Source organism: Scyliorhinus canicula, chromosome 7 (assembly GCF_902713615.1).
Source record: "Scyliorhinus canicula chromosome 7, sScyCan1.1, whole genome shotgun sequence".
In the NCBI taxonomy this organism is placed as follows: domain Eukaryota; kingdom Metazoa; phylum Chordata; class Chondrichthyes; order Carcharhiniformes; family Scyliorhinidae; genus Scyliorhinus; species Scyliorhinus canicula.
In genome coordinates this window covers 117,861,322-117,880,715 of record NC_052152.1, presented here as the reverse complement: position 1 = coordinate 117,880,715, position 19,394 = coordinate 117,861,322, and the positions used below count along the sequence as shown (strand labels likewise).

Here is a 19,394-nt window from a genome sequence, read left to right as displayed (position 1 = left end):
ACTGATTTCCACGTCCGCTACCGTTTGGAAATCCGCCTGCTCTCCCACTGTCTTCTCCAGCGCCTGGACCTTCTTATCCTGAGCATCCAGCCTCTGGTCAAGTCGCTCCACCACTTTCTGGAGAGGTTCCAAATTATCCCGCTTCAGTGCCACGAAGCTCTCTTTCACGACCTGCAGCATGTTGTCCAGCGCTGCCTGGACCGTCCTTTCAGTGGTCCGTTCATCGGCCATCTTTCCTCCCACTTGAGCTTCCACACCACCTCTGTTCAGCCCCTTCTTCGCTTGTTTTCGCTCCCTTCTGCTCCTTAAGTCCATACAACTCTGTATGGTTCAGATCTAGAGTGCTATTGCTTTTCACTCCAGCGCTCAAAAGTTCAAAAAAGTCAGGGAAAAAGGTCTTAAAGTCAGACCGGAGCGAGAGCCATCAAATGTGCGACTTACTCTCTCATAGCCGCCACCGGAAGTCTATGTCTATGTCTAATATGTTAAAGAGCCATTGGGAAGATGGCTTAGCTAGGGGTTAATTGGAGAGGGTCTTGTAGCTGGCGAATGTATTTGTGACTTTGTGCTTCTTCCTAATTTCTAATATATCCCTAAATATAGCTTGTTTACATTTGATTTCTTTGTTTGCACCTATTTCACGACCAAAACGGGCGTCCGGAGATTTGGACACTCTTGGGAGGTAACTAGTTCTGCAGCTCAAAGTTTGGGGAACCCTGTGTTAAACTGTATTGGTCCGGATTTTAACTTCATACCCCTTGATATCCTTCCTAATCTATTAAACTGAATTTTGAAAATTCCAGTTGACACCTCCAATTCTTAACAACTTAGAGGTGAAGTGTTTGGAATTTCAACTCCCCTTTGTGTGAAAAGAAATGTTTTGTCACATTCCATTTGAATGGCCTCGCTTTCATTTAAAGGTTCCTTTGTTCTGACTCTCCCAGCAGGGGAAATAGTTTCTGTCCATCTACCTTGACAAATCCTTTGATCATCCTAAACACCTTAATTAGATCACCCCTCAATCTTCTATGGACAAGGGAATACAAGTCAATTCTGCACAATCTGACCTCACAATTTAACTCCTAACTGTGAGGGAGGCAAACAAAGCAGAAGTCTGAAAGCGGGCCGCTTTCTGCTTGCTTGAAAGAAAGTCTAGCCGAATTCACTTTCCACCTGCTTGCAAATGAAAACATTGGACGCGATCCTCTCCAAAAATTTCTAAGTTAATTTGTGGCGGGTTTTTGCCGTCTCAGCTGCCGAGTTCCCCACCGCTATTCAATGACACTTAGGCACTTTTTTGGGCCCTGGGGAGTTTCTCATCGGTTTAGCCCACAATTAGAATTTTTTTTAGCACTGGTTGTTGACCTCCGATCGGGCCACCATTTTGAAAGGATGCCCCGAGGTGAGCTTGTGGATCCCCCACACCCCTCACCCATGGGCAATGTCACTCCCCACACACATGGACACTATCCCACACCCCTCAAGTGAGACACCCCACTATGGGGTCACTGGGGGTCTCCCCTCTTCAGGCCCCCCCCAAGCCCTCTTCCAGCACCCTCCTTTCCTGGACCCCCAATCACCCGGAGGTCCCTACTAACCTGCCCTGCACTACCCCACCCTTCAAATCCCACCCCTCACCCTAATTTCATGAGCATTGCCCCCCTCGCCCCCTGACCCTTGCACTGCCACCCTGACACCCAGGCAGTGCTCCTGCTGGCTTCACAGTGCCAGGGTAGCAGTGCCAAGGTGCCATCTGGGCAGTGCCATGGTGACCACGTTCCAGGGGGAGGGCCAAGGGGCCACCCTGCACGTACCCTGACCACCCAGGGATCTCCGATGGCCTGGGAGATCCCCCGGGTGCCATTCTGCCTGGTCCCATGTTTGTGTGGACCAGCACTGATCGGCGCCTGGCTGCAGCCTTCCTGGGGAGGCCGAAGAATCTAGGGATTCAAATGGAATGTGGATCCCACATGAGTAGGTCGTAAGTAGGTTTATGACCAACGTCCGCGAGCGTCATTCGATCCCGCCCATTTGGGGCGAGGTTCTGATTCCACGTCTCGTGGGAATCCTGAGAATCTCGAGGCACGAAGCCTGTCGGGAGGCTCACTGGAAGCCTCTCCCGGCATTCACCGACCGAGTTGTGCTCTCATTTGAGCGCAACGTGGCTGGAGAATCGCGCCCATTGTGCCACAAAAGTACATTTACATAAATGCAGGTTTGCATAACTTGTGTGCTCTGATATTCAAAAGGTATCAACATGACATTGCACAGTTTCAATCATTACATTCAGAAATAAACTGGCAACATTCCAGGTTTTCTTCAGTTCAGCTGCGCTTGCTTCTCTGGCCTTGGAACAAAATAATTTAACGAAAGCAATACATAATTTCCTTCAATAATGAAGGAATAATGAATAATGAGGTACACAGACCAGATGGACACGGTCCAAAAGCAATTCACTGAATCAGAACAGTCAAGACAGCCCCACTGACCTGGAATAGGAAGATTTATGCTGTTGTAATATGTTCTCGTCGTTCCTTGGGGGTAGAAGTTAACTGTGTGCGTTCAGGAAATTACTTCACACAATAATCTATTGGCACGAGATTATGAAGCAATTCATGCTTTTGACGAATGAAACAAGTTAATGATCCACTTGGGCACATTGGTGAGAGTTTAACATAATTAATGTGGCTAGGTCTAGAGTATTGCACTAGCGAGAAGATGAGGAACAAATTGATAGGCCATTTCAAGTTGATAAATCTCAATTAAACTCCCCCGCCATCTAATTTGTTCTTGGATTTCCAGGAAGAATTTTAAATGAAATGATGTTCCACAGTGCAGGTGATGAGTGCTGTGTTTATTATCAATTATGAAATGAAAGACACTGGTTCCGAAATCAGTAGAACAGCTATTTAGATACTGTAAATGGCTGAGGACTGTCTTACTGAACTGTGTGCAGTGCGAAGCACATTTTTGTACTGCAGTCCTCTTTTGTGATTCTCAATTATTGGCACAGTGAAAAACAAATTTCTATAATGGTGTCCCTGAATGCTTCATGATTACCATGGGGGATCTCGGAGTTAAGGACTAATTTTCAGGACACTTTGTCAGGAAACCTGGGAGAAAAATCAATTTGACAATATGTAGCATAATTATTGTAAAGAATTTGTTTTGGCCCACCTTGCTTATTAGTAACAGAAATATTGGACATGGGGGGGAAAAAGACTGTCAATTGGGTAATGAAGAGTCTATTCACATTCTGATTGGCCGGAGGAAGGTGGTGTGCTGTGAGGATGGGTGTGTTGGGTGACCAGGGACAGGAATATGGGGAAGGGATGGTTGGATGCGGGGAGCCAATTGGTCATACCTGCAGACATATTTTCAACCAGATTTGGGAACCTTATGAAGGACAGAGCATGGCCAATGTAATGAGAGCAATTTTCATATTTTGTCTACTAGAATCCTGTGTGAGACTGTGAAGGACTTTGTCGCCAAAGTTGGCAAATCATATGAAAAGACCAACGAAAATACCGAAGAGAGTGAAACGCTGGCCAATAAAGTAAGAATTAAGACATGTATTGTTTTGAGAGACTTTGATTGATTTGCCCTGCCAGAGTGCATTCTAACTCGGCACAAGTGGAAATGTTGATCTGCAGACTTCAGCACCATGTCAGAAGATTAAGCAGGAAGTCTTGAACCCCCTCGTCCTGTGAAGAGTAAAGAAAACACCCAAAAGTATTAAGGGATATGAGACAAAGACGGGTACATGCAGATAGGCCACTGATCATCGTTGATATTGAATGTCCAAACAGGCTTGAGGGGCTAAATGGCGTAATTCCAGGCACACTGAGAGACTGAATTATCCTGCAAGAATTTCAATAGCCTATTCCCCCACCCACAACCATGCGATGTTGCAAGAGATTTGAAGTTCATAAGGGTAGCTGATTTTAACCCTTTTTCACCTGGGCGTAATTGTTGAACCTTCAGCCCAGACAAGCTGAGGTTTTCCACCTTAAATAATGGAACCCAATGACACATTTTATGTAAGAAAGAACTTGCATTTATATATCAAAGTTCCTTCATCATTGGGTCAGTTAGGCAGTCCAACCCCATCATGGGTGCACCACTTTTACAACACTGGTTCAAGACCCCATCAACTAGGAATGGGTAATAAACGTGGCCAACACTGGCCACATCCAGAAAACAATGTTGCTTTAAAAAGCACTTTCCAAACAATTCATTCTTTCTGAAGTGCAGTCAGTGAGATTTTTGTACCCAAACATGGCAGTAAGTTAGCACACCGCAATGTCCCACAAACAATAGTAAGTAAAGGAAAATACTGAAAATCTGAAATAAAAACAGAAAATGCTGGAGATTTTGGTGGGTTTGGCAGCATCTGTGGCCAGAGAAACCGTCCACATGATGACTTCTTAAGAGCTCAGTGAGATAAAGAATCTGTCTTTGTTGGTTCAAAGATAGCCAGGGCACCAGGAGAAATCTCTTGCTTTTAATAGTCCCATTTGACCTCCATGAGCAGACCGATTAGGACTTGGTTGAATATCTTGTTGAAAAGACAGCACCATCACCACTGCAGCACTTTCTAGGTCCTTCATTGAAGGGATAACTTAGATTATGCAGTTGAATTCCAAAAGGGGCGGGTAGCAGGGGCTTGAACCCATGACTTGGGGCAAGAATGTAACCTATCGAGCCATGGCTGAAGTAGTGGTAAAGAAACAAGTTTTCTGAGCCTTTTCTCTGGATTGATGCCTATAAGTTTAGTCAGTTCTACCACTTGATAGGAAGGCAGATTGGAGATTTGGGGATTTCTGCCTCACCTCGTGTGCATTTTGGGGTCTCCAAAGGTCAACTATAGTCTTCAATTAAGTTGGAAATAACCTTGGTGAGAGACATCTTTGCCAGTGGTGGCTTAAAAGTATTGTCATTCCCCGGAATTCTGCATAAGGTAGTTTGATCATTTTGAAATGTGATGTGGTTTGAGGTTTCAGACTTTGGTATAAACAGCTGGGACCCGCAGCATGAGAATGTCATTTTTGTTTCTGCAATTAATTAATTTAATCCAAAAATGCAACTAATGAACTATTTTTTGATGAAAAATCCAGATGCACATCCCCATAACTTTTATACCATCTGTCAGCCCCTGTCAGTATCTATATAAAGTGTGTCTTCCTGAGGAAAGATTTGTCAAACCTTCTTATAGTAAGGGAAGAGAAAGAAGAGCCAGAAGAATTTTGGCCCAGTCATTCTGATTTATGTTATCTGTCATGTTTTGTGAAACGCATGTTCATGGCTATCAAGTCATCTTAGCCCTGAGCCTTCTCAGATATATCAGTGGGATTATTTGCAAGCCTTTGCTTGCTCTGTGGCCTGGTATTACTTAGAAAGTGGGGGGAACAAAATTTACAATGCAGTCGGTAAGTTTAACCACCCAAAGCTGGGAGGGCCAATCTTTAAATGCTTCTTTAAATTGGCAGATTGGACTCCACTGATACCATTAAGCGCTGACTGCAATACTAAGAGAGACCCAACAGGGTAGAACTGACTAAACGTATCAGCATCAATCCAGAGAAAAGGCTCAGAAAACTTCTTTCCGTACCACTACCTCTATCTACACAAACCTGTCAGAGCCAGGCAGCCACTTGTGTTTTGGACAGGGAGTTTAGCTACTGCCTTGCTGATGAGGCCCTGTAACCCGCATCAGTCGTGGTCTTCCAGCTGATCCTCTTGGATAGACCAATCACCAACCACATCCAGTGCCCTCTGTTCTATTGCGGTGAGAGGCTGCAGGTTTGGCAGTCCCGCTCCTGTCTTCTCCCCCTCATGGTGATTATGAGAAACCTTCTCCTGCAGTTTCAGTGGCCAGACACCCAGCCATGGCAGCCTGTATGCAGGCATGTGGTGCAGGGTGGAGGTTGCGTTTCCCTCCAGGTGGGGGGGGGGGGGGAGTGGGGTTACGGGTATGTGGAACAGGAGTTAGTGCTACGGGCATAGTGCTGCCTACTCACCCTGGCCGCCCAGAGGAGCTTGTGCAGTTTTCTACGGCACCGGTCCTAGCGGTGTTGCCCACGGTGATCATGACCCCTGCCACCTGCGTCCAGGCATGGCGAACGGCAGCAGCTGGCAGCCTCCTTCCCACCCCGGGGTACAGGGTCTCTAGCCTCTCCTCAACGGCGTTCAACAGGGTCTCAAGTTTGTCTGTGAAATGGGGTGCTGCTCTCCTCGCTGCCATCTTGTTGGCTGGGATGGTGTGTGTGGGGAGTGAAGTGTGTATATGTGGCTGCAGCTTGTCGGCCTCCTGAGTGTCAATCCCCAAACCAGTGAATCCCGCACCATTTCTCACCGGAATTGATCGTGTTCCGCACGGCGACGGTACTGGCCCCTTAATATTTGGTGAATTGGTCCAGGTGCAGCACCAGTTTTGCTGCCGTAGAAGTCCACTAATCCTTCCCCGATGTCAACACATAGCCTCAGGAACGGAGAATTCCACCGAGTATCTTTAAGCCCCATTCCAGGATTTCAGTACACCATCTGGGCTTATACTTCACTGTAGTACTGGCGGGGTGCTGCATTGAAGCACCTTGGGAGACTTTACTGCTTTAAAGGTACTATCTGAGTACAAGTTGTTGTTGTTTGTGGCTGCTGCTTTTAAGAATGAAGTCAACTGCTATAAAAGTCTCCTGCAATTGTTAAATTTCTCCTGACCCGTTTGACGCCATGTATTGCATTCCCTTGCCAGTGTTCAGCACTGAATGAGAAACTCGACTCGTTGCTGCAGACTCTGAATGATGAATCACAGGCGTTGACAGGCCACCATTGCTCAACACCGCCCATTGTGGAGGAGGAAGGAGAGGAGGAGGAGTTTAGTGAAGAGTCCTTATCCGAGAGCAAGGAACAGGCTCTAGAAATGATTCCATCTCGTTCTTCCACCCAAAAGTTCTTCAAACCAAGGGAACAACTTATGCTTCGGGCAAATAGTCTGAAAAAAGCAGTGAGGCAAATCATCGAACAAGCAGAGAAAGGTACAGCTCATTGAAGCCCCACGTGTTTTCCAGTTGTTTGTTTATTGTCCGTTGACCGGATTTTTAAAGCTGCATGAATAATAAATTATTGTCTTAATATTACTTTAGAAGCTGAATGTTTCCTGTGATGAAGGGCTCGCTTATAAAGAAAGATTTAGCAAGTTAAGGCTTTTATCTGCTGAAGTTCAGAAGAATGAGAAGAGATCTTATTAAAACATGCAAGATCCTGACGGGACTTGACAGGGTGGATGCGGAGAGGATGGCTGGGATTTTCCAGCCATTCCTGACGGTGGGATCTCCCAGTCCTGCCAAAAGTGACTCCCTGCAGCGGGTTCGCTCGTGGCATAGCTAGTGCAAATGGTCATTGACTTTCGTGGCTCTGGAAGATACTGCCAGAGGCCAATGGGGAACTCCCTCCACCATCGGAAACCCGCCACGAAAGGGGCCGGAAAATCTCAGCCAATGTTTCCCTTTATAGGGGAGTCTGGAACTAGGGAACACAGTTTAAAAATAAACGGTCTCCCATTTAAGACAGGGATGAAGAGAATTATTTTCTCTGAGGGTGGCTAATCTGTGAAATTCTCTTCCCCCCCCCCCCCCCCACCCCAGAGAACAGTGAAGCCAAGGTCATTGAATATGTTCAAGGCTGAGTTCGACATGGTTTTTGTTCGACAAGGAAGTTATGGGGGTGGGCTGGCAGGAAATTGGAGTTGAGACCACAATTGGATCAGCCATAATGTTACTGAATGGCGAGATACGCTTGAGGGTCAAAATGGCTCCTAATTCTTGCACATTTTTAGTAAATAGTGGGCACAGACCATTTTTGTGTTGTAAGTTCTTTGTAAAGATTGTTTTTTCCCAATCCTTTTCGCACATCAATTTATTGCCAGCTGCCATTTCACTGGCTGCAAGCAAATTGCTTTATCCAAGAATGCCTGTGGGCCGTTCTTTGGCAATCCCAGGTTTGGAATAAGCAGAGGAGCTTCTATGAAGGAAAGAAACAACATGATGTAATTGTATCTGGCGCGTTTGTTATCCACTTGTCACCATCCAGGAGCTGTTAAACTAAAAGACATGATGGATATTGAGTTCATGGACTCTTTAAAATGGCATTGTGCCATAAAGAACATAGGGCCAAATGCGTTTAATCTATTGTGGCTCAGCGAGTCAGGACATTCTGCCAATCTAGAACATTCCGTAATCCCTGTGCTGCTGCCAATTGTACATAGAATCCCTACAGTACAGAATGAGGCTATTCGGCCCATCGAGTCTGCGCCGACCCTCTGAAAGAACACTCTACCTATGTCAACTCCACCATCCTATCCCCTCAACTCCACTTAACCTGGACATCTTTGGGCACGAAGGGGCAATTTTGGCATGGCCAATCCATATCTTTGGTATTGGAGGGATTTTCTTATGAGGAGAGGTTGAGTAGGTTGGGCCTGTACTCACTGGAGATTAAAACAATGAGACATGACCTTATTGAAACATGTAGGATTTTCAGGTGGGTTGACGGGTTAGACCCTGAGAAGTTGTTTCCTCTTGAGGGAGAGTCTGGGACCAGAGGGCATCATCTCAGAGTAAGGAGGCACCTAATTAAGACCGAGATGAGAAGTTATTTCTTCTCTCAGAGGTAAGTGAATCTGTGGAATTCTTTACTGCAGTGAGTTGTAGAGATTAGGTCATTAAGTATGGTCAAGGCTAATTAGTAAGGGAATCGAGGGTTATGGGGCCATGGCGGAAAAGTGGAGGTAAGGATTATCATATCAGAGCAGCCATGATCTCATTACATTTTGTCCCATCATTAATGGGAGCATGAATCTTTTGAAACTCTGATCCCTGTGCATGTCAGGCCACAGACTCATGCAGGCAGTGACTGGTACAAGGACTCCATGAGCAAGCTCCTGAATTGCCAGTTTCTTCTGTCAGACTATAATATTTACACTCCAGTCTGGAGTGATTACCTGCCTGTTACCATTCAAGACCTGTTTGCTTCTGTAGATCTTACGTCATCCCTCAAGCTCCCTGATAGTTATAACCTGGAGGTATAACCATTTGGTAATGACGGAACAGGCTGGCATCTAGAAAATAGAAATCAGCCAAACTAATAGATGGAGCCTTTCACAGTTATTGAAGGAGTTTGATAAAGTAAACTTGAAGAAGATGTTTCCACTTATGGAACAAGTAGAAAGCTAGGGGCCTGTCACATGAGGGAGATGGTAGGAAATTGGGTCCAGAAATGAGACCTCAATGTAGCAAGCAATTTAGCGTTTAAACCAACTAAATAAAACCTGCTGGCACAGAGTCTGAGGGATACGCCCACACTTGGCCGAGTTACATTGTTCCAGTCAGACTTAAACTCATTAGTGGGAATACACAGGATGCTCCAGATCCACTGTTCTTCGGGACACTCCTGTCTGACCAGCTATTAGCCCATTACAGCATCTGATGGCCTCATTGTCTGTCAATGGGAGATTAGTTGCATATCAATAGCATGGCTCTGTTCTTTTGTGTAAAAGGGAGTGGGCAATCAAACAGCCAAGATAACGCTGATAGGTTCAAGCCTGGAAGCCCCAGCAGAGAACCTTTGTTTGAGCGGCTGGGCAGAGCTTAGAGAGAGAGAGAAGGAATGCTGTTTTGAACAGTTATAGTGGAGAAGGCTTTGGAAATCAACTAGAAAGTCATGAAAGTTACCACTGAGGCAGTCTTTGGAAAAAAGATTCAGAATGAATTTTCCTAACAGAAGAAAAATTGCTTTATAACTGCAAGTATTGCCTTTGTCTGCTTATATAAGTAGTATGAGAGCTGCATGTTCTTGAAAGGGCTGTTTAATGGGAACTAGTATGTTAAGGTTAAGTAACTGCATGTAATCTGTTATTGTGAGGGTTGAAGTTCAAAGGTTATAAGTATTGTTTTCTTGTTTTTTGTTTTGCTGAAATTTGTTTATATAATAGCCAAACCCTAGTTCTCATATTATCAATCCTGGAACAAATCAGTTTTTCTGCACTGCCTTAAAAACTTAAAGTTACGGTTCTAATTTAGTCTCTTAGTCACTGCTGAGCACTGACCAGGCCTCCGTACATAAGATGGTCACTATCAGGAGGATAGCGTGATTAAAATGAGGTACTTGATACCATCTGGAGTGGGTGAGGAAAATAGCATACATGTATTCAAGGTGAAGCTGGGAAAGAATAGAAGGATATTGAATGATAGGACGAACCTCATAGGGAGCATTTAACACCAACAAAGGCCTGGAGCTGAATGGTCTCCTCTTGTGCTGTATATTAGAACATAGTACATACAGTGCAGAAGGAGGCCATTCAGCCCATCGAGTCTGCACTGACCCACTTAAGCCCTCACTTCCACCCTATCCCAGTAACCCAATATCCCCTCCTGACCTTTTTGGTCACCAAGGGCAATTTATCATGGCCAATCCACCTAACCTGCACGTCTTTGGACTGTGGGAGGAAACCGGAGCACCCGGAGGAAACCTACGCAGATACAGGGAGAATGTGCAGACTCCGCAGACAGTAACCCAGCAGGGAATCGAACCTGGGACCGTGGCACTCTGAAGCCACAGTGCTATCCACTTGTGCTACCGTGCTGCCCTATTCTATGAAAAGTAGAATCATCCTTGGGCATGTAGTTCATTGCTCCACTCTGATCTGATCTTCATGTTAGAAACTTTCTGTCAGTATTCTCTTCCCGTGTTTTATTGATGGTTCTCTTTTTTAGTTGTGGATGAACAAAATGCACATACTCAAGAACAGGCTGACGTGGAGTTGAAAAAGGACATTGAGGAGCACTCGGAGGAGGAGGAGGAGGATGAGAAGGAGGATGATTCAAAGGAATCTGACATCCATACAAGTACGATTTATTCACCACTTTCTGTTTGTTGTACATATTAATGATTTAGACTTAAATGTAGGCGACACAAAAATGGGCTGTGTCGTTGATAGTGACGAGGATAGGTATTGTTTCCAGAATTATATTAATGGTGTTGTTGAGTGGATGGAAAATTGGCAAATGGAATTCAATCTGGAAAAATGTGAGGTGATGTATTTGGGAGAGCACAAAGCAAGGGAGGATATTGAGAGGAGCTGAGGAAGTAAGAGACCTTGGAGTGCAGGTCCCTGAAGACATCAGGGCAGGTGGACAAGGTGATCAAGAAGCATGGGGAATTTTTTTAAAAAGTATTTTTATTCAGCAAATTTAACAACAGCGAGATGGAAGCCTGCCCCATTGTTTGCAGCCAAGACACTTCTAACCATCGCGTCCTCGAACATTTCGACCATCAACGGCACCAGCTTGTACTTAAATATTTTGATAAAATTCGACCGGGATCCCATCTGACCCCACCGCCTTCCCTGCCTGCATCCTCCCAATTGCCACTTGACCGCCTCCTCTAATCCTGCCCTCTCCACCTCTCCCAACCTTGGATGCTCCATCCCACCTAGAAACTCCCGCTCCTCCTCCGGTGGCTCGGACCTATACAGGTCCCTATAAAATTCCTCAAAATCCCAGTCCAACGGCGGCATCGTACCCATTTCTTTTTTCCTGTAAGGGGCAATTTAGTATGGCCAATTCAACCACCCTGCACATCGCTTTGGGTTGTGGGGGTGAGATCCACGCAGACATTGGGTGAATGTGCAAACTCCACAGGGACAGTGACCCGGGCCAGGATCAAACCTAGGTCCTCAGCGCCGTGAGGCAGCAGTGTTAACCACTGCACCACATTGCTGCCCTGCCTTAGCTTTCTTAACTTGCTTGCCAAATAAAATATTGGAGCCTGTTTCCCCTTTTCTTAACTTTATTGGTTCCTGTTTCTGACCTCGGTCTCCTTCCTTAACTGGGAACATTGTTTTTTGTTTACTTCTCCATGTCTTCTGTTTTTTTCTCTTCGACCTCTCCCTGTCTTCCTCGCTTCTCTCAGGCTTTTTGTATTTTTGCGTGTTTTTTGCCTTTGTGGTGAATGTAATATGATAATTCACACTATGTCTTTGTAGGCGCAGTAGCGTTATCCGACCACTAGGGGGAGTAGCTCTGGGAATGCTCAGGAGCTTGTACAGGGCTCCACCCTTGGCTCCACCCATGACTCCTCCCCCTAGTGCTGCTGTATAAATACCCTTGTCCAGAGTCAGCCTGCAGTTCACTGAGAGTTCATCAACGGGTAACAGGTTGGCTCTGTAGTAAGTCGATTTAAGCCTAGATTCATATCGGAAACACGTGTCTGGTGAATTGATGGTTCCATCAATTTAATCGACTTAAGAACAGTCAAGATCGATCATGGAATCAGCCCTCAAGCCTGGACGCCTGGAACACAACCCGCAGGATGCAGAGGCTAAAGAAATCTTCTCCCACTGGCTGCAGTGCTTCAAGGCCTACCTGGCAGAAGCGAGCACAGCCGAAACGACAGAGGAACAGAAGTTGAGTCTACTGCACGCGAGGTTGAGCCACAGAATCTCTACACAAGTAAACACGGCCGGTTCATATACTGCAGCGCTAGCAGTACTCGATAAGATATATGTGAGGCCCATTAACGAAGTTTACGCTCGCCATGTGTTCACGACTCGCCGCCAGTGGCCTACAGAATCACTCGCCGAATTTCTAAGGGAACGCAATAATTTGTCCAATGACTGTAATTATCAAGCGGATCGCAGAGAACTTGCTGTGCGCGATGTTTTTGTAGCGGGCCTCAGGTCTAATTATGTGCGCCAACGATTGCTGGAAAAGGGGTTCCCAAGACTTAGAAACGACTGTGGAAGCTGCTACCACGATGGAGGTCTCCTTCCGCAGCCTTAACACGTTCCCCGCGGACCCCGCGACCCAATCATGGGCCCCCGACCAGCGACTCCCCCAAGCCTGTGCTACGCGGCCGCCCAGCCACCATGCTGCCCCAGCCAGCCACTATGCTGCTCCAGCCTGCCATTTCTGCGGCCAGAACCAGCACCCGCGGCAGCACTGCCCGACCCGCAACGCGACCTGCAGGAGCTGCGGGCCGAAAGGCAATTACGCAAGAGTGTGCCTCGCTAAAAGGGCCCCTGCTTCCAGCTCCCCAGCGGCACGAAGTAATCGCTCCCCTCACCAGTAGGCCCGCGGGGCCCGAAACGCTGCGGGCTATGCCCCGACTCCGCCCCCTCCAGCCACGTGCGATCCATGGGGGCCGCCATCTTGGCAAACCTCCACCGCACGGCCGGTCACGTGCGACACATGGGGGCCGCCATCTTGGATGCCATCTTCCTCGACGCCCGCCACGTGCGATCCACGGGCCCGACCTGCATCTCCGCGCTCGGACAACTCATCGGAAGAATACGACTATGAACTCAGAGGGCAGTCATCACAGGGCCACTCCAGCACAGCTGATCGAGCCGCCGACTACCCGCAACTCAGCGCAGTCACTCTGGACCAATCACGCCCGAAGCATCTGTGAAATTCGATGGCAGAGGTCCATATCAACGGGTACAAAACGCCATGCCTCTTCGACTCCGGGAGCACTGAGAGCTTCATACATCCAGACCTGGTAAGATGCTGTTCGCTCCCCGTTTTCCCCATGCAGCAAACTATCTCGCTCGCTTCAGGCTCCCAATCGGTCCAAATCCAGGGGCGCACTGCCACGACACACAATCCGAGGCGCTAGCTACTCAAAATTCAAACTTTACGTTTTGCCCGAACTCTGCGCGCTACTCTTATTAGGCCTAGACTTTCAATGTAACCTCAAGAGCCTCACCCTCAGCTTCGGCGGGCCCCTGCCCCCACTCACTACGCTGCGAATCCCCCCCCTCCTCTCTTCGCCAATCTCACAAAGGACTGTAAACCCGTAGCCACTCGCAGCAGGCGGTACAGCCTGCAGGAAAGGGTATTTATCAGAGCAGAGGTCCGAAGGCTTCTCAGTGAGGGGGTTATAGAGGCCAGCAATAGTCCCTGGAGAGCTCAGGTGGTGGTCGTTAAGACCGGGGAAAAATTCCGCATGGTTGTCGACTATAGTCAGACCATAAATAGATTTACGCTCTTCGACGCGTATCCCCTCCCCAGGATTGCAGACATGGTAAACCAGATCGCCCAGTACCGGCTCTTTTCCACGGTGGATCTGAAGTCTGCATACCACCAGCTCCTAATCCGCCCGGACGACCGCCACTACACGGCATTCAAGCCGATGGCTGCCTCTTCCATTTCTTCCGGGTCCCTTTCGGCGTCACTAATGGGGTCTCGGTGTTCCAACGAGCAATGGACCAAATGGTGGACCAGTACGGGCTGCGGGCCACGTTTCCATACTTGGACAATGTCACCATCTGCGGCTATGACCAGCAGGACCACGACACCAACCTCCACCATTTTCTCCAGACGGCACAGAAACTGAATCTCACGTATAACAAGGAGAAATGAGTTTTCTGCACAACCAGACTAGCCATCCTCGGCTATGTCGTGGAAAACGGAGTCCTGGGCCCAGACCCGGACCGTATGCGCCCCCTCTTAGAACTCCCCCTCCCCCATTGCCCCAAGGCCCTCAAACGGTGCTTGGGTTTCTTTTCCTACTACGCCCAGTGTGTCCCTCAATATGCGGACAAAGCCCGCCCACTCTTTAGGGCCACACGATTTCCCCTGTCAGCCGAGGCACGCCAGGCCTTCGACGGCATCAAGGAGGACATCGCCAAAGCGGTCATGCGGGCGGTGGATGAATCCAGTCCATTTCAGGTTGAGAGCGATGCCTCAGAGGTAGCTCTAGCAGCCACTTTAAATCAGGCAGAGAGACCAGTCGCATTTTTCTCCTGTACCCTCTCCGCTTCAGAACTCCGACACTCCTCAGTCGAGAAAGAAGCACAAGCCATTGTGGAGGCTATCCGTTACTGGAGGCACTACCTCGCTGGTAGGAGGTTCACCCTCATCACCGACCAAAGATCGGTTGCCTTCATGTTCGACAACTGTTTAGTCCACTGTGCTAAACCAGCCCCTAGGTGTGGCAAGGAGGGGAGTCTTGACACCCCTGTGGGTTAAGGGTGCCAGACATAGAGTCATAGAATTTACAGTGCAGAAGGAGGCCATTCGGCCCATCGAGGTCTGCACCGGCTCTTGGAAAGAGCACCCTCCTTAAGCCCACACCTCCACCCTATCCCCATAACCCAGTAACCCCACCCAACACTAAGGGCAATTTTGGACACTACGGGCAATTTATCATGGCCAATCCACCTAACCTGCACATCTTTGGACTGTGGGAGGAAACCGGAGTACCCGGAGGAAACTCACGCACACACGGGGAGGATGTGCAGACTCCGCACAGACAGTGACCCAAGCCGGAATCGAACCTGGGACCCTGGAGCTGTGAAGTGATTGTGCTATCCACAATGCTACCGTGCTGCCCACATGACCTCCCACACAGTCATTAGGGCCCTGCATAGCATCTTCACCCTGTTTGGTTTCCCCAGCTACGTACACAGCGACCGGGGTTCGTCCTTCATGAGCGACGAGCTGCGTCAGTACCTGCTCGACAAGGGCATTGCCTCGAGCAGGACTACCAGCTACAAACCCGGGGGAACGGGCAGGTGGAGAGGGAGAACGCGACGGTCTGGAAGACCGTCCTACTGACCCTCCGGCCTAGAAAGCTCCAAGTCTCCCAGTGGCAGGAAGTCCTCCCAGACGCGCTTCACGCTATTAGGTCCCTTTTGTGCACAGCGACCAATCAGACCCCTCACAAGAGGCTCTTCATTTTTTCCAGGGGCACTACCACGGGGGTCTCACTTCCGGCATGGCTGAGGACACCGGACCCCGTACTTCTGAGGAAACACGTCAGGGCGCACAAAACCGACCCCCTTGTTGAAAAGGTGCGCCTGCTCCACTCCAACCCCAGTACGCATTCGTCGAGTTCCCTGACAGCCGTCAGGACAGCCGTCAGGACACGGTATCCCTCCGGGATCTGGCACCCGCCGGATCCAGCGCCTCTCACCCTACACCCCATGCTGCCGCCCCCTCGCGCTCCCGAGCTCGCTCCACCAGTTCCGCGCACCCGCGCCGGCCAGCCCCCAGAGCCCCCAGTCCTCGGTCGAACCAGGAGAGTATGAAGCTCGGATACAACGCTCCCTGGAGTCCGCCATCGTACCCCAGCACATAACACCAATCCAGCCACCGCAAGAGACTGCAACCCCGGTGCTCCGCTGCTCACAGCGGACAATTCGACCACCGGACAGACTGATGTTGTAGACCACCACCCCCGCCGGACTTGATTTTTTTGCAGGGGGTGAATGTGGTGAATTTAGCATGATAATTCTCACTATGTCTTTGTAAGTGCAGTAGCGTTATCCGACCACTAGGGGGAGTAGCTCTGGGAATGCTCAGGAGCTTGTAAAGGGCTCCACCCTTGGCTCCGCCCATGACTCCTCCCCTTAGTGCTGCTTTATAAATACCCTTGTCCAGAGTCAGCCTGTAGTTCACTGAGAGTTCATCAACGGCTAACAGGCTGGCTCTGTAGTAAGTCGATTAAAGCCTAGATTCATATCGGAAACACGTGTCTGGTGAATTGATGGTTCCATCAGCCTTTAAATCCGTGGTTGGCATCTCACATTGCCAAAGCACATGGGGTCTCCTGTGCATGATAAAGCGCAATCATTATGAAGAGCGTGATTGAATGTGTTATTGCTTTTTGATTTATTTTGCATCAAGTGAAAGTCTTATTTTGTTTTTATCCAGTTGTAATATTTGGCTGTGCCAATGAATAATATCTAATGATCCAGTATTCTGTTTGATTGTTTCAGCTCTTCGAACTGCTCAAAGATCCCCTCCAGAGAGACGAATCCATCGCACCACCACTTCCTATATTGGTCCATTCACAACCTCACCATTGACCACGAGCAAAGAAAATCTTCCAGTTCTGAACACCAGAATCATCTGCCCAGGTACCCAGCATCCTGGCATAGGACAGAGGTTCCAGATACTGGGAAGAATGGTTCAATAAATGTATTTCGCTGGTGGTATTAGAGCAACCGATATCTTCCCGCAGTGGGTGTTCAATTTGAGTTGGCCCTCAAGCTGCGGAAGCTGAGATGCAGTGGTGTACGGCTTCCCATCTGATTGGAGGTTATACCTCAGACATGCATCATGAGTGGCTGCACATTGCTGTTCCCAGCTAGGGTGGAGATGATGAGGTGCTTTCCCTGTCAGTCGTCCCTGAACATCTTATGATCGATATGCAGCCCAATTTTAAAGACTTGCACCTGAGGCTTGTTGATCTCTGCATCCAGTTCTTTGATCTGTGCTATCATTGAACTAGGTTCTGGTCAGGAACCTTAGTTAGTTGTATAGGTTTCTTGCTTGTATGCTTCCTAATGATATAATTGTTCATTAACGCAGGTTTACGAGCTGGACTTGCTGCCTCTATTGCTGGGAGTTCGATCATCAGCAAAATGTTATTAGCGAACATCGATCCTTTTGGAGCAACCCCATTCATTGACCCGGACCCAGACTCACTGTAAGAAATGTTCTGTTATGCCACTCTTAATAGTTACTGATTTTTCTTCATGATCTCATTGGATTATTGCTGTCAAATCTTATAGCAAGGCATTGGTACAGCTGGGTATGTGGTAGTATATCATAAGAGCGCATGAATATTCTTTCATAACATGTGTTGTTTAATTTACAGAGAAGGTTATACTGAAAAGTGTGTTATGAACAATTATTTTGGAATTGGATTAGATGCAAAAATCTCTTTGGAGTTCAACAACAAACGCGAGGAGCATCCTGAGAAATGCAGGTATCTACACAGCTTTCAACAGTTGTTTTATGCTGAGAAATCGAGGGAAAGCCTATGGTTTAAAACGCAGAAGACAACACTATGAAACAAAATCAGGCCCCTGTGGTCAGGCACCGGGCCTAAAGAATGCTGGACAACAAATGAGCAAAGGGGTTCCGGAGTTTTGAAGTTCTGTTAGAGACCTTGTTCTGAGACTGTGGAGATCCTGTTTACCCTCAGATAGGGGAAGTGAGGAACTACCAAGGGCTATATTTTATGGCATCCCTGCTGGTTGTATTTTTGGCCAGGGCAGGCACATAAAATACGATGGTGGCAAGCCCACCGCCTTCCTGCCCACCCTGACTATAGAGCAGTGCGTGCCCGGGCATGGCCAATCCACCTAACCCGCACATCTTTGGACTGTGGGAGGAAACCGGAGCACCCAGAGGAAACCCACGCACACAGGGGGAGGACGTGCAGACTCCACATAGACAGTGACCCAGCCGGGAATCGAACCTGGGACCCTGGAGCTGTGAAGCATTTATGCTAACCACCATGCTACCGTGCTGCCCCAATAAATATAAAGAGGCTTTTCACAGTAACTTCATTTGAAGCCTACTTGTAACAATAAGCGATTTTCATCTTTTGAAATAGATTATTAATGGACAATTGAGCTTGTTATCAAGCCAATTGGCCCATATTTTCTCTGCCCAAACCATAAAACAATTGGCATGAGCATCCAGGAGTGAGGAGCCCAGATTTGAAGTAAAGACAGAAAGGAAGTGAAGGGGCCAGTTGTGCAGCATTCAAGGGATGCTCTTTGTGCAACAGGGAAAACCCTGCCCACATGAAATGAATGAAATGAAAATTGCTTATTGTCACGAGTAGGCTTCAAATGAAGTTACTGTGAAAAGCCCCTAGTCGCCACATTCCGGCGCCTGTTCGGGGAGGCTGTCACGGGAATCGAACCGTGCTGCTGGCCTGCTTTCAAAGCCAGCGATTTAGCCCTGTGCTAAACAGCCCATAATGTTACTCCACCTTTGTTCCCCCCCACCTGACCTCCAAACTCCACACCTTTCACACTGAAGGGTGGAAGTCCCACTTTCAGCCTGGTTAGCCTGCCAGTAGTGCGTTATGACTGCGGGAAGGGCTTTTTTTGAGTCCATTGACTGCCCCCACCCCTGGCCCACATGGTATTTAGCCTGTGAGGAATTGGAGAGAGGGGTTTGTCAAGGCAGATTATTTACACCTCTGCATTTGAATCCTTCCCATCAGCTTCCCAGCCTGATGACCATATTGAGATGGCTCTTACCAAACTCACAAATTACATCCTATGTCACTGTGAGGGGCTGGTTTAGCTCACTGGGCTAAATCGCTGGCTTTTAAAGCAGGCCAGCAGCACGGTTCGATTCCCGTACCAGCCTCCCCGGACAGGCACCGGAATGTGGCGACCAGGGGCTTTTCACAGTAACTTCATTGAAGCCTACTCGTAACAATAAGTGATTTTCATTTCATTTTTTCACTTCAAACGTTAGCTTTTCCTTTTCTAACTGTCTGCCGCCTTTGACACAGTTGAATACACCATCCTCTTCCGATGTTTCTCCACTGTAATCCATTTGGTGGGACTGTTCTCACCTGGTTCC

The 19,394-nt window shown here is 48.1% G+C and overlaps 1 protein-coding gene across 4 annotated transcripts in view; it reads left to right on the top strand.

Annotated features, from left to right (window-relative positions):
• dgkh (diacylglycerol kinase, eta) overlaps positions 1-19,394 on the top strand; it is a 656,851-nt gene that overhangs the window by 505,707 nt on the left and 131,750 nt on the right. For all 4 annotated transcript variants that reach the window (XM_038802770.1, XM_038802769.1, XM_038802768.1 and 1 more), the window contains 6 exons: positions 3,457-3,556; positions 6,752-7,034; positions 10,770-10,901; positions 16,778-16,918; positions 17,373-17,490; positions 17,662-17,772. In XM_038802770.1, coding sequence (XP_038658698.1) covers positions 3,457-3,556; positions 6,752-7,034; positions 10,770-10,901; positions 16,778-16,918; positions 17,373-17,490; positions 17,662-17,772 — 885 coding nt within the window. The remainder of the gene's footprint in view (positions 1-3,456; positions 3,557-6,751; positions 7,035-10,769; positions 10,902-16,777; positions 16,919-17,372; positions 17,491-17,661; positions 17,773-19,394) is intronic.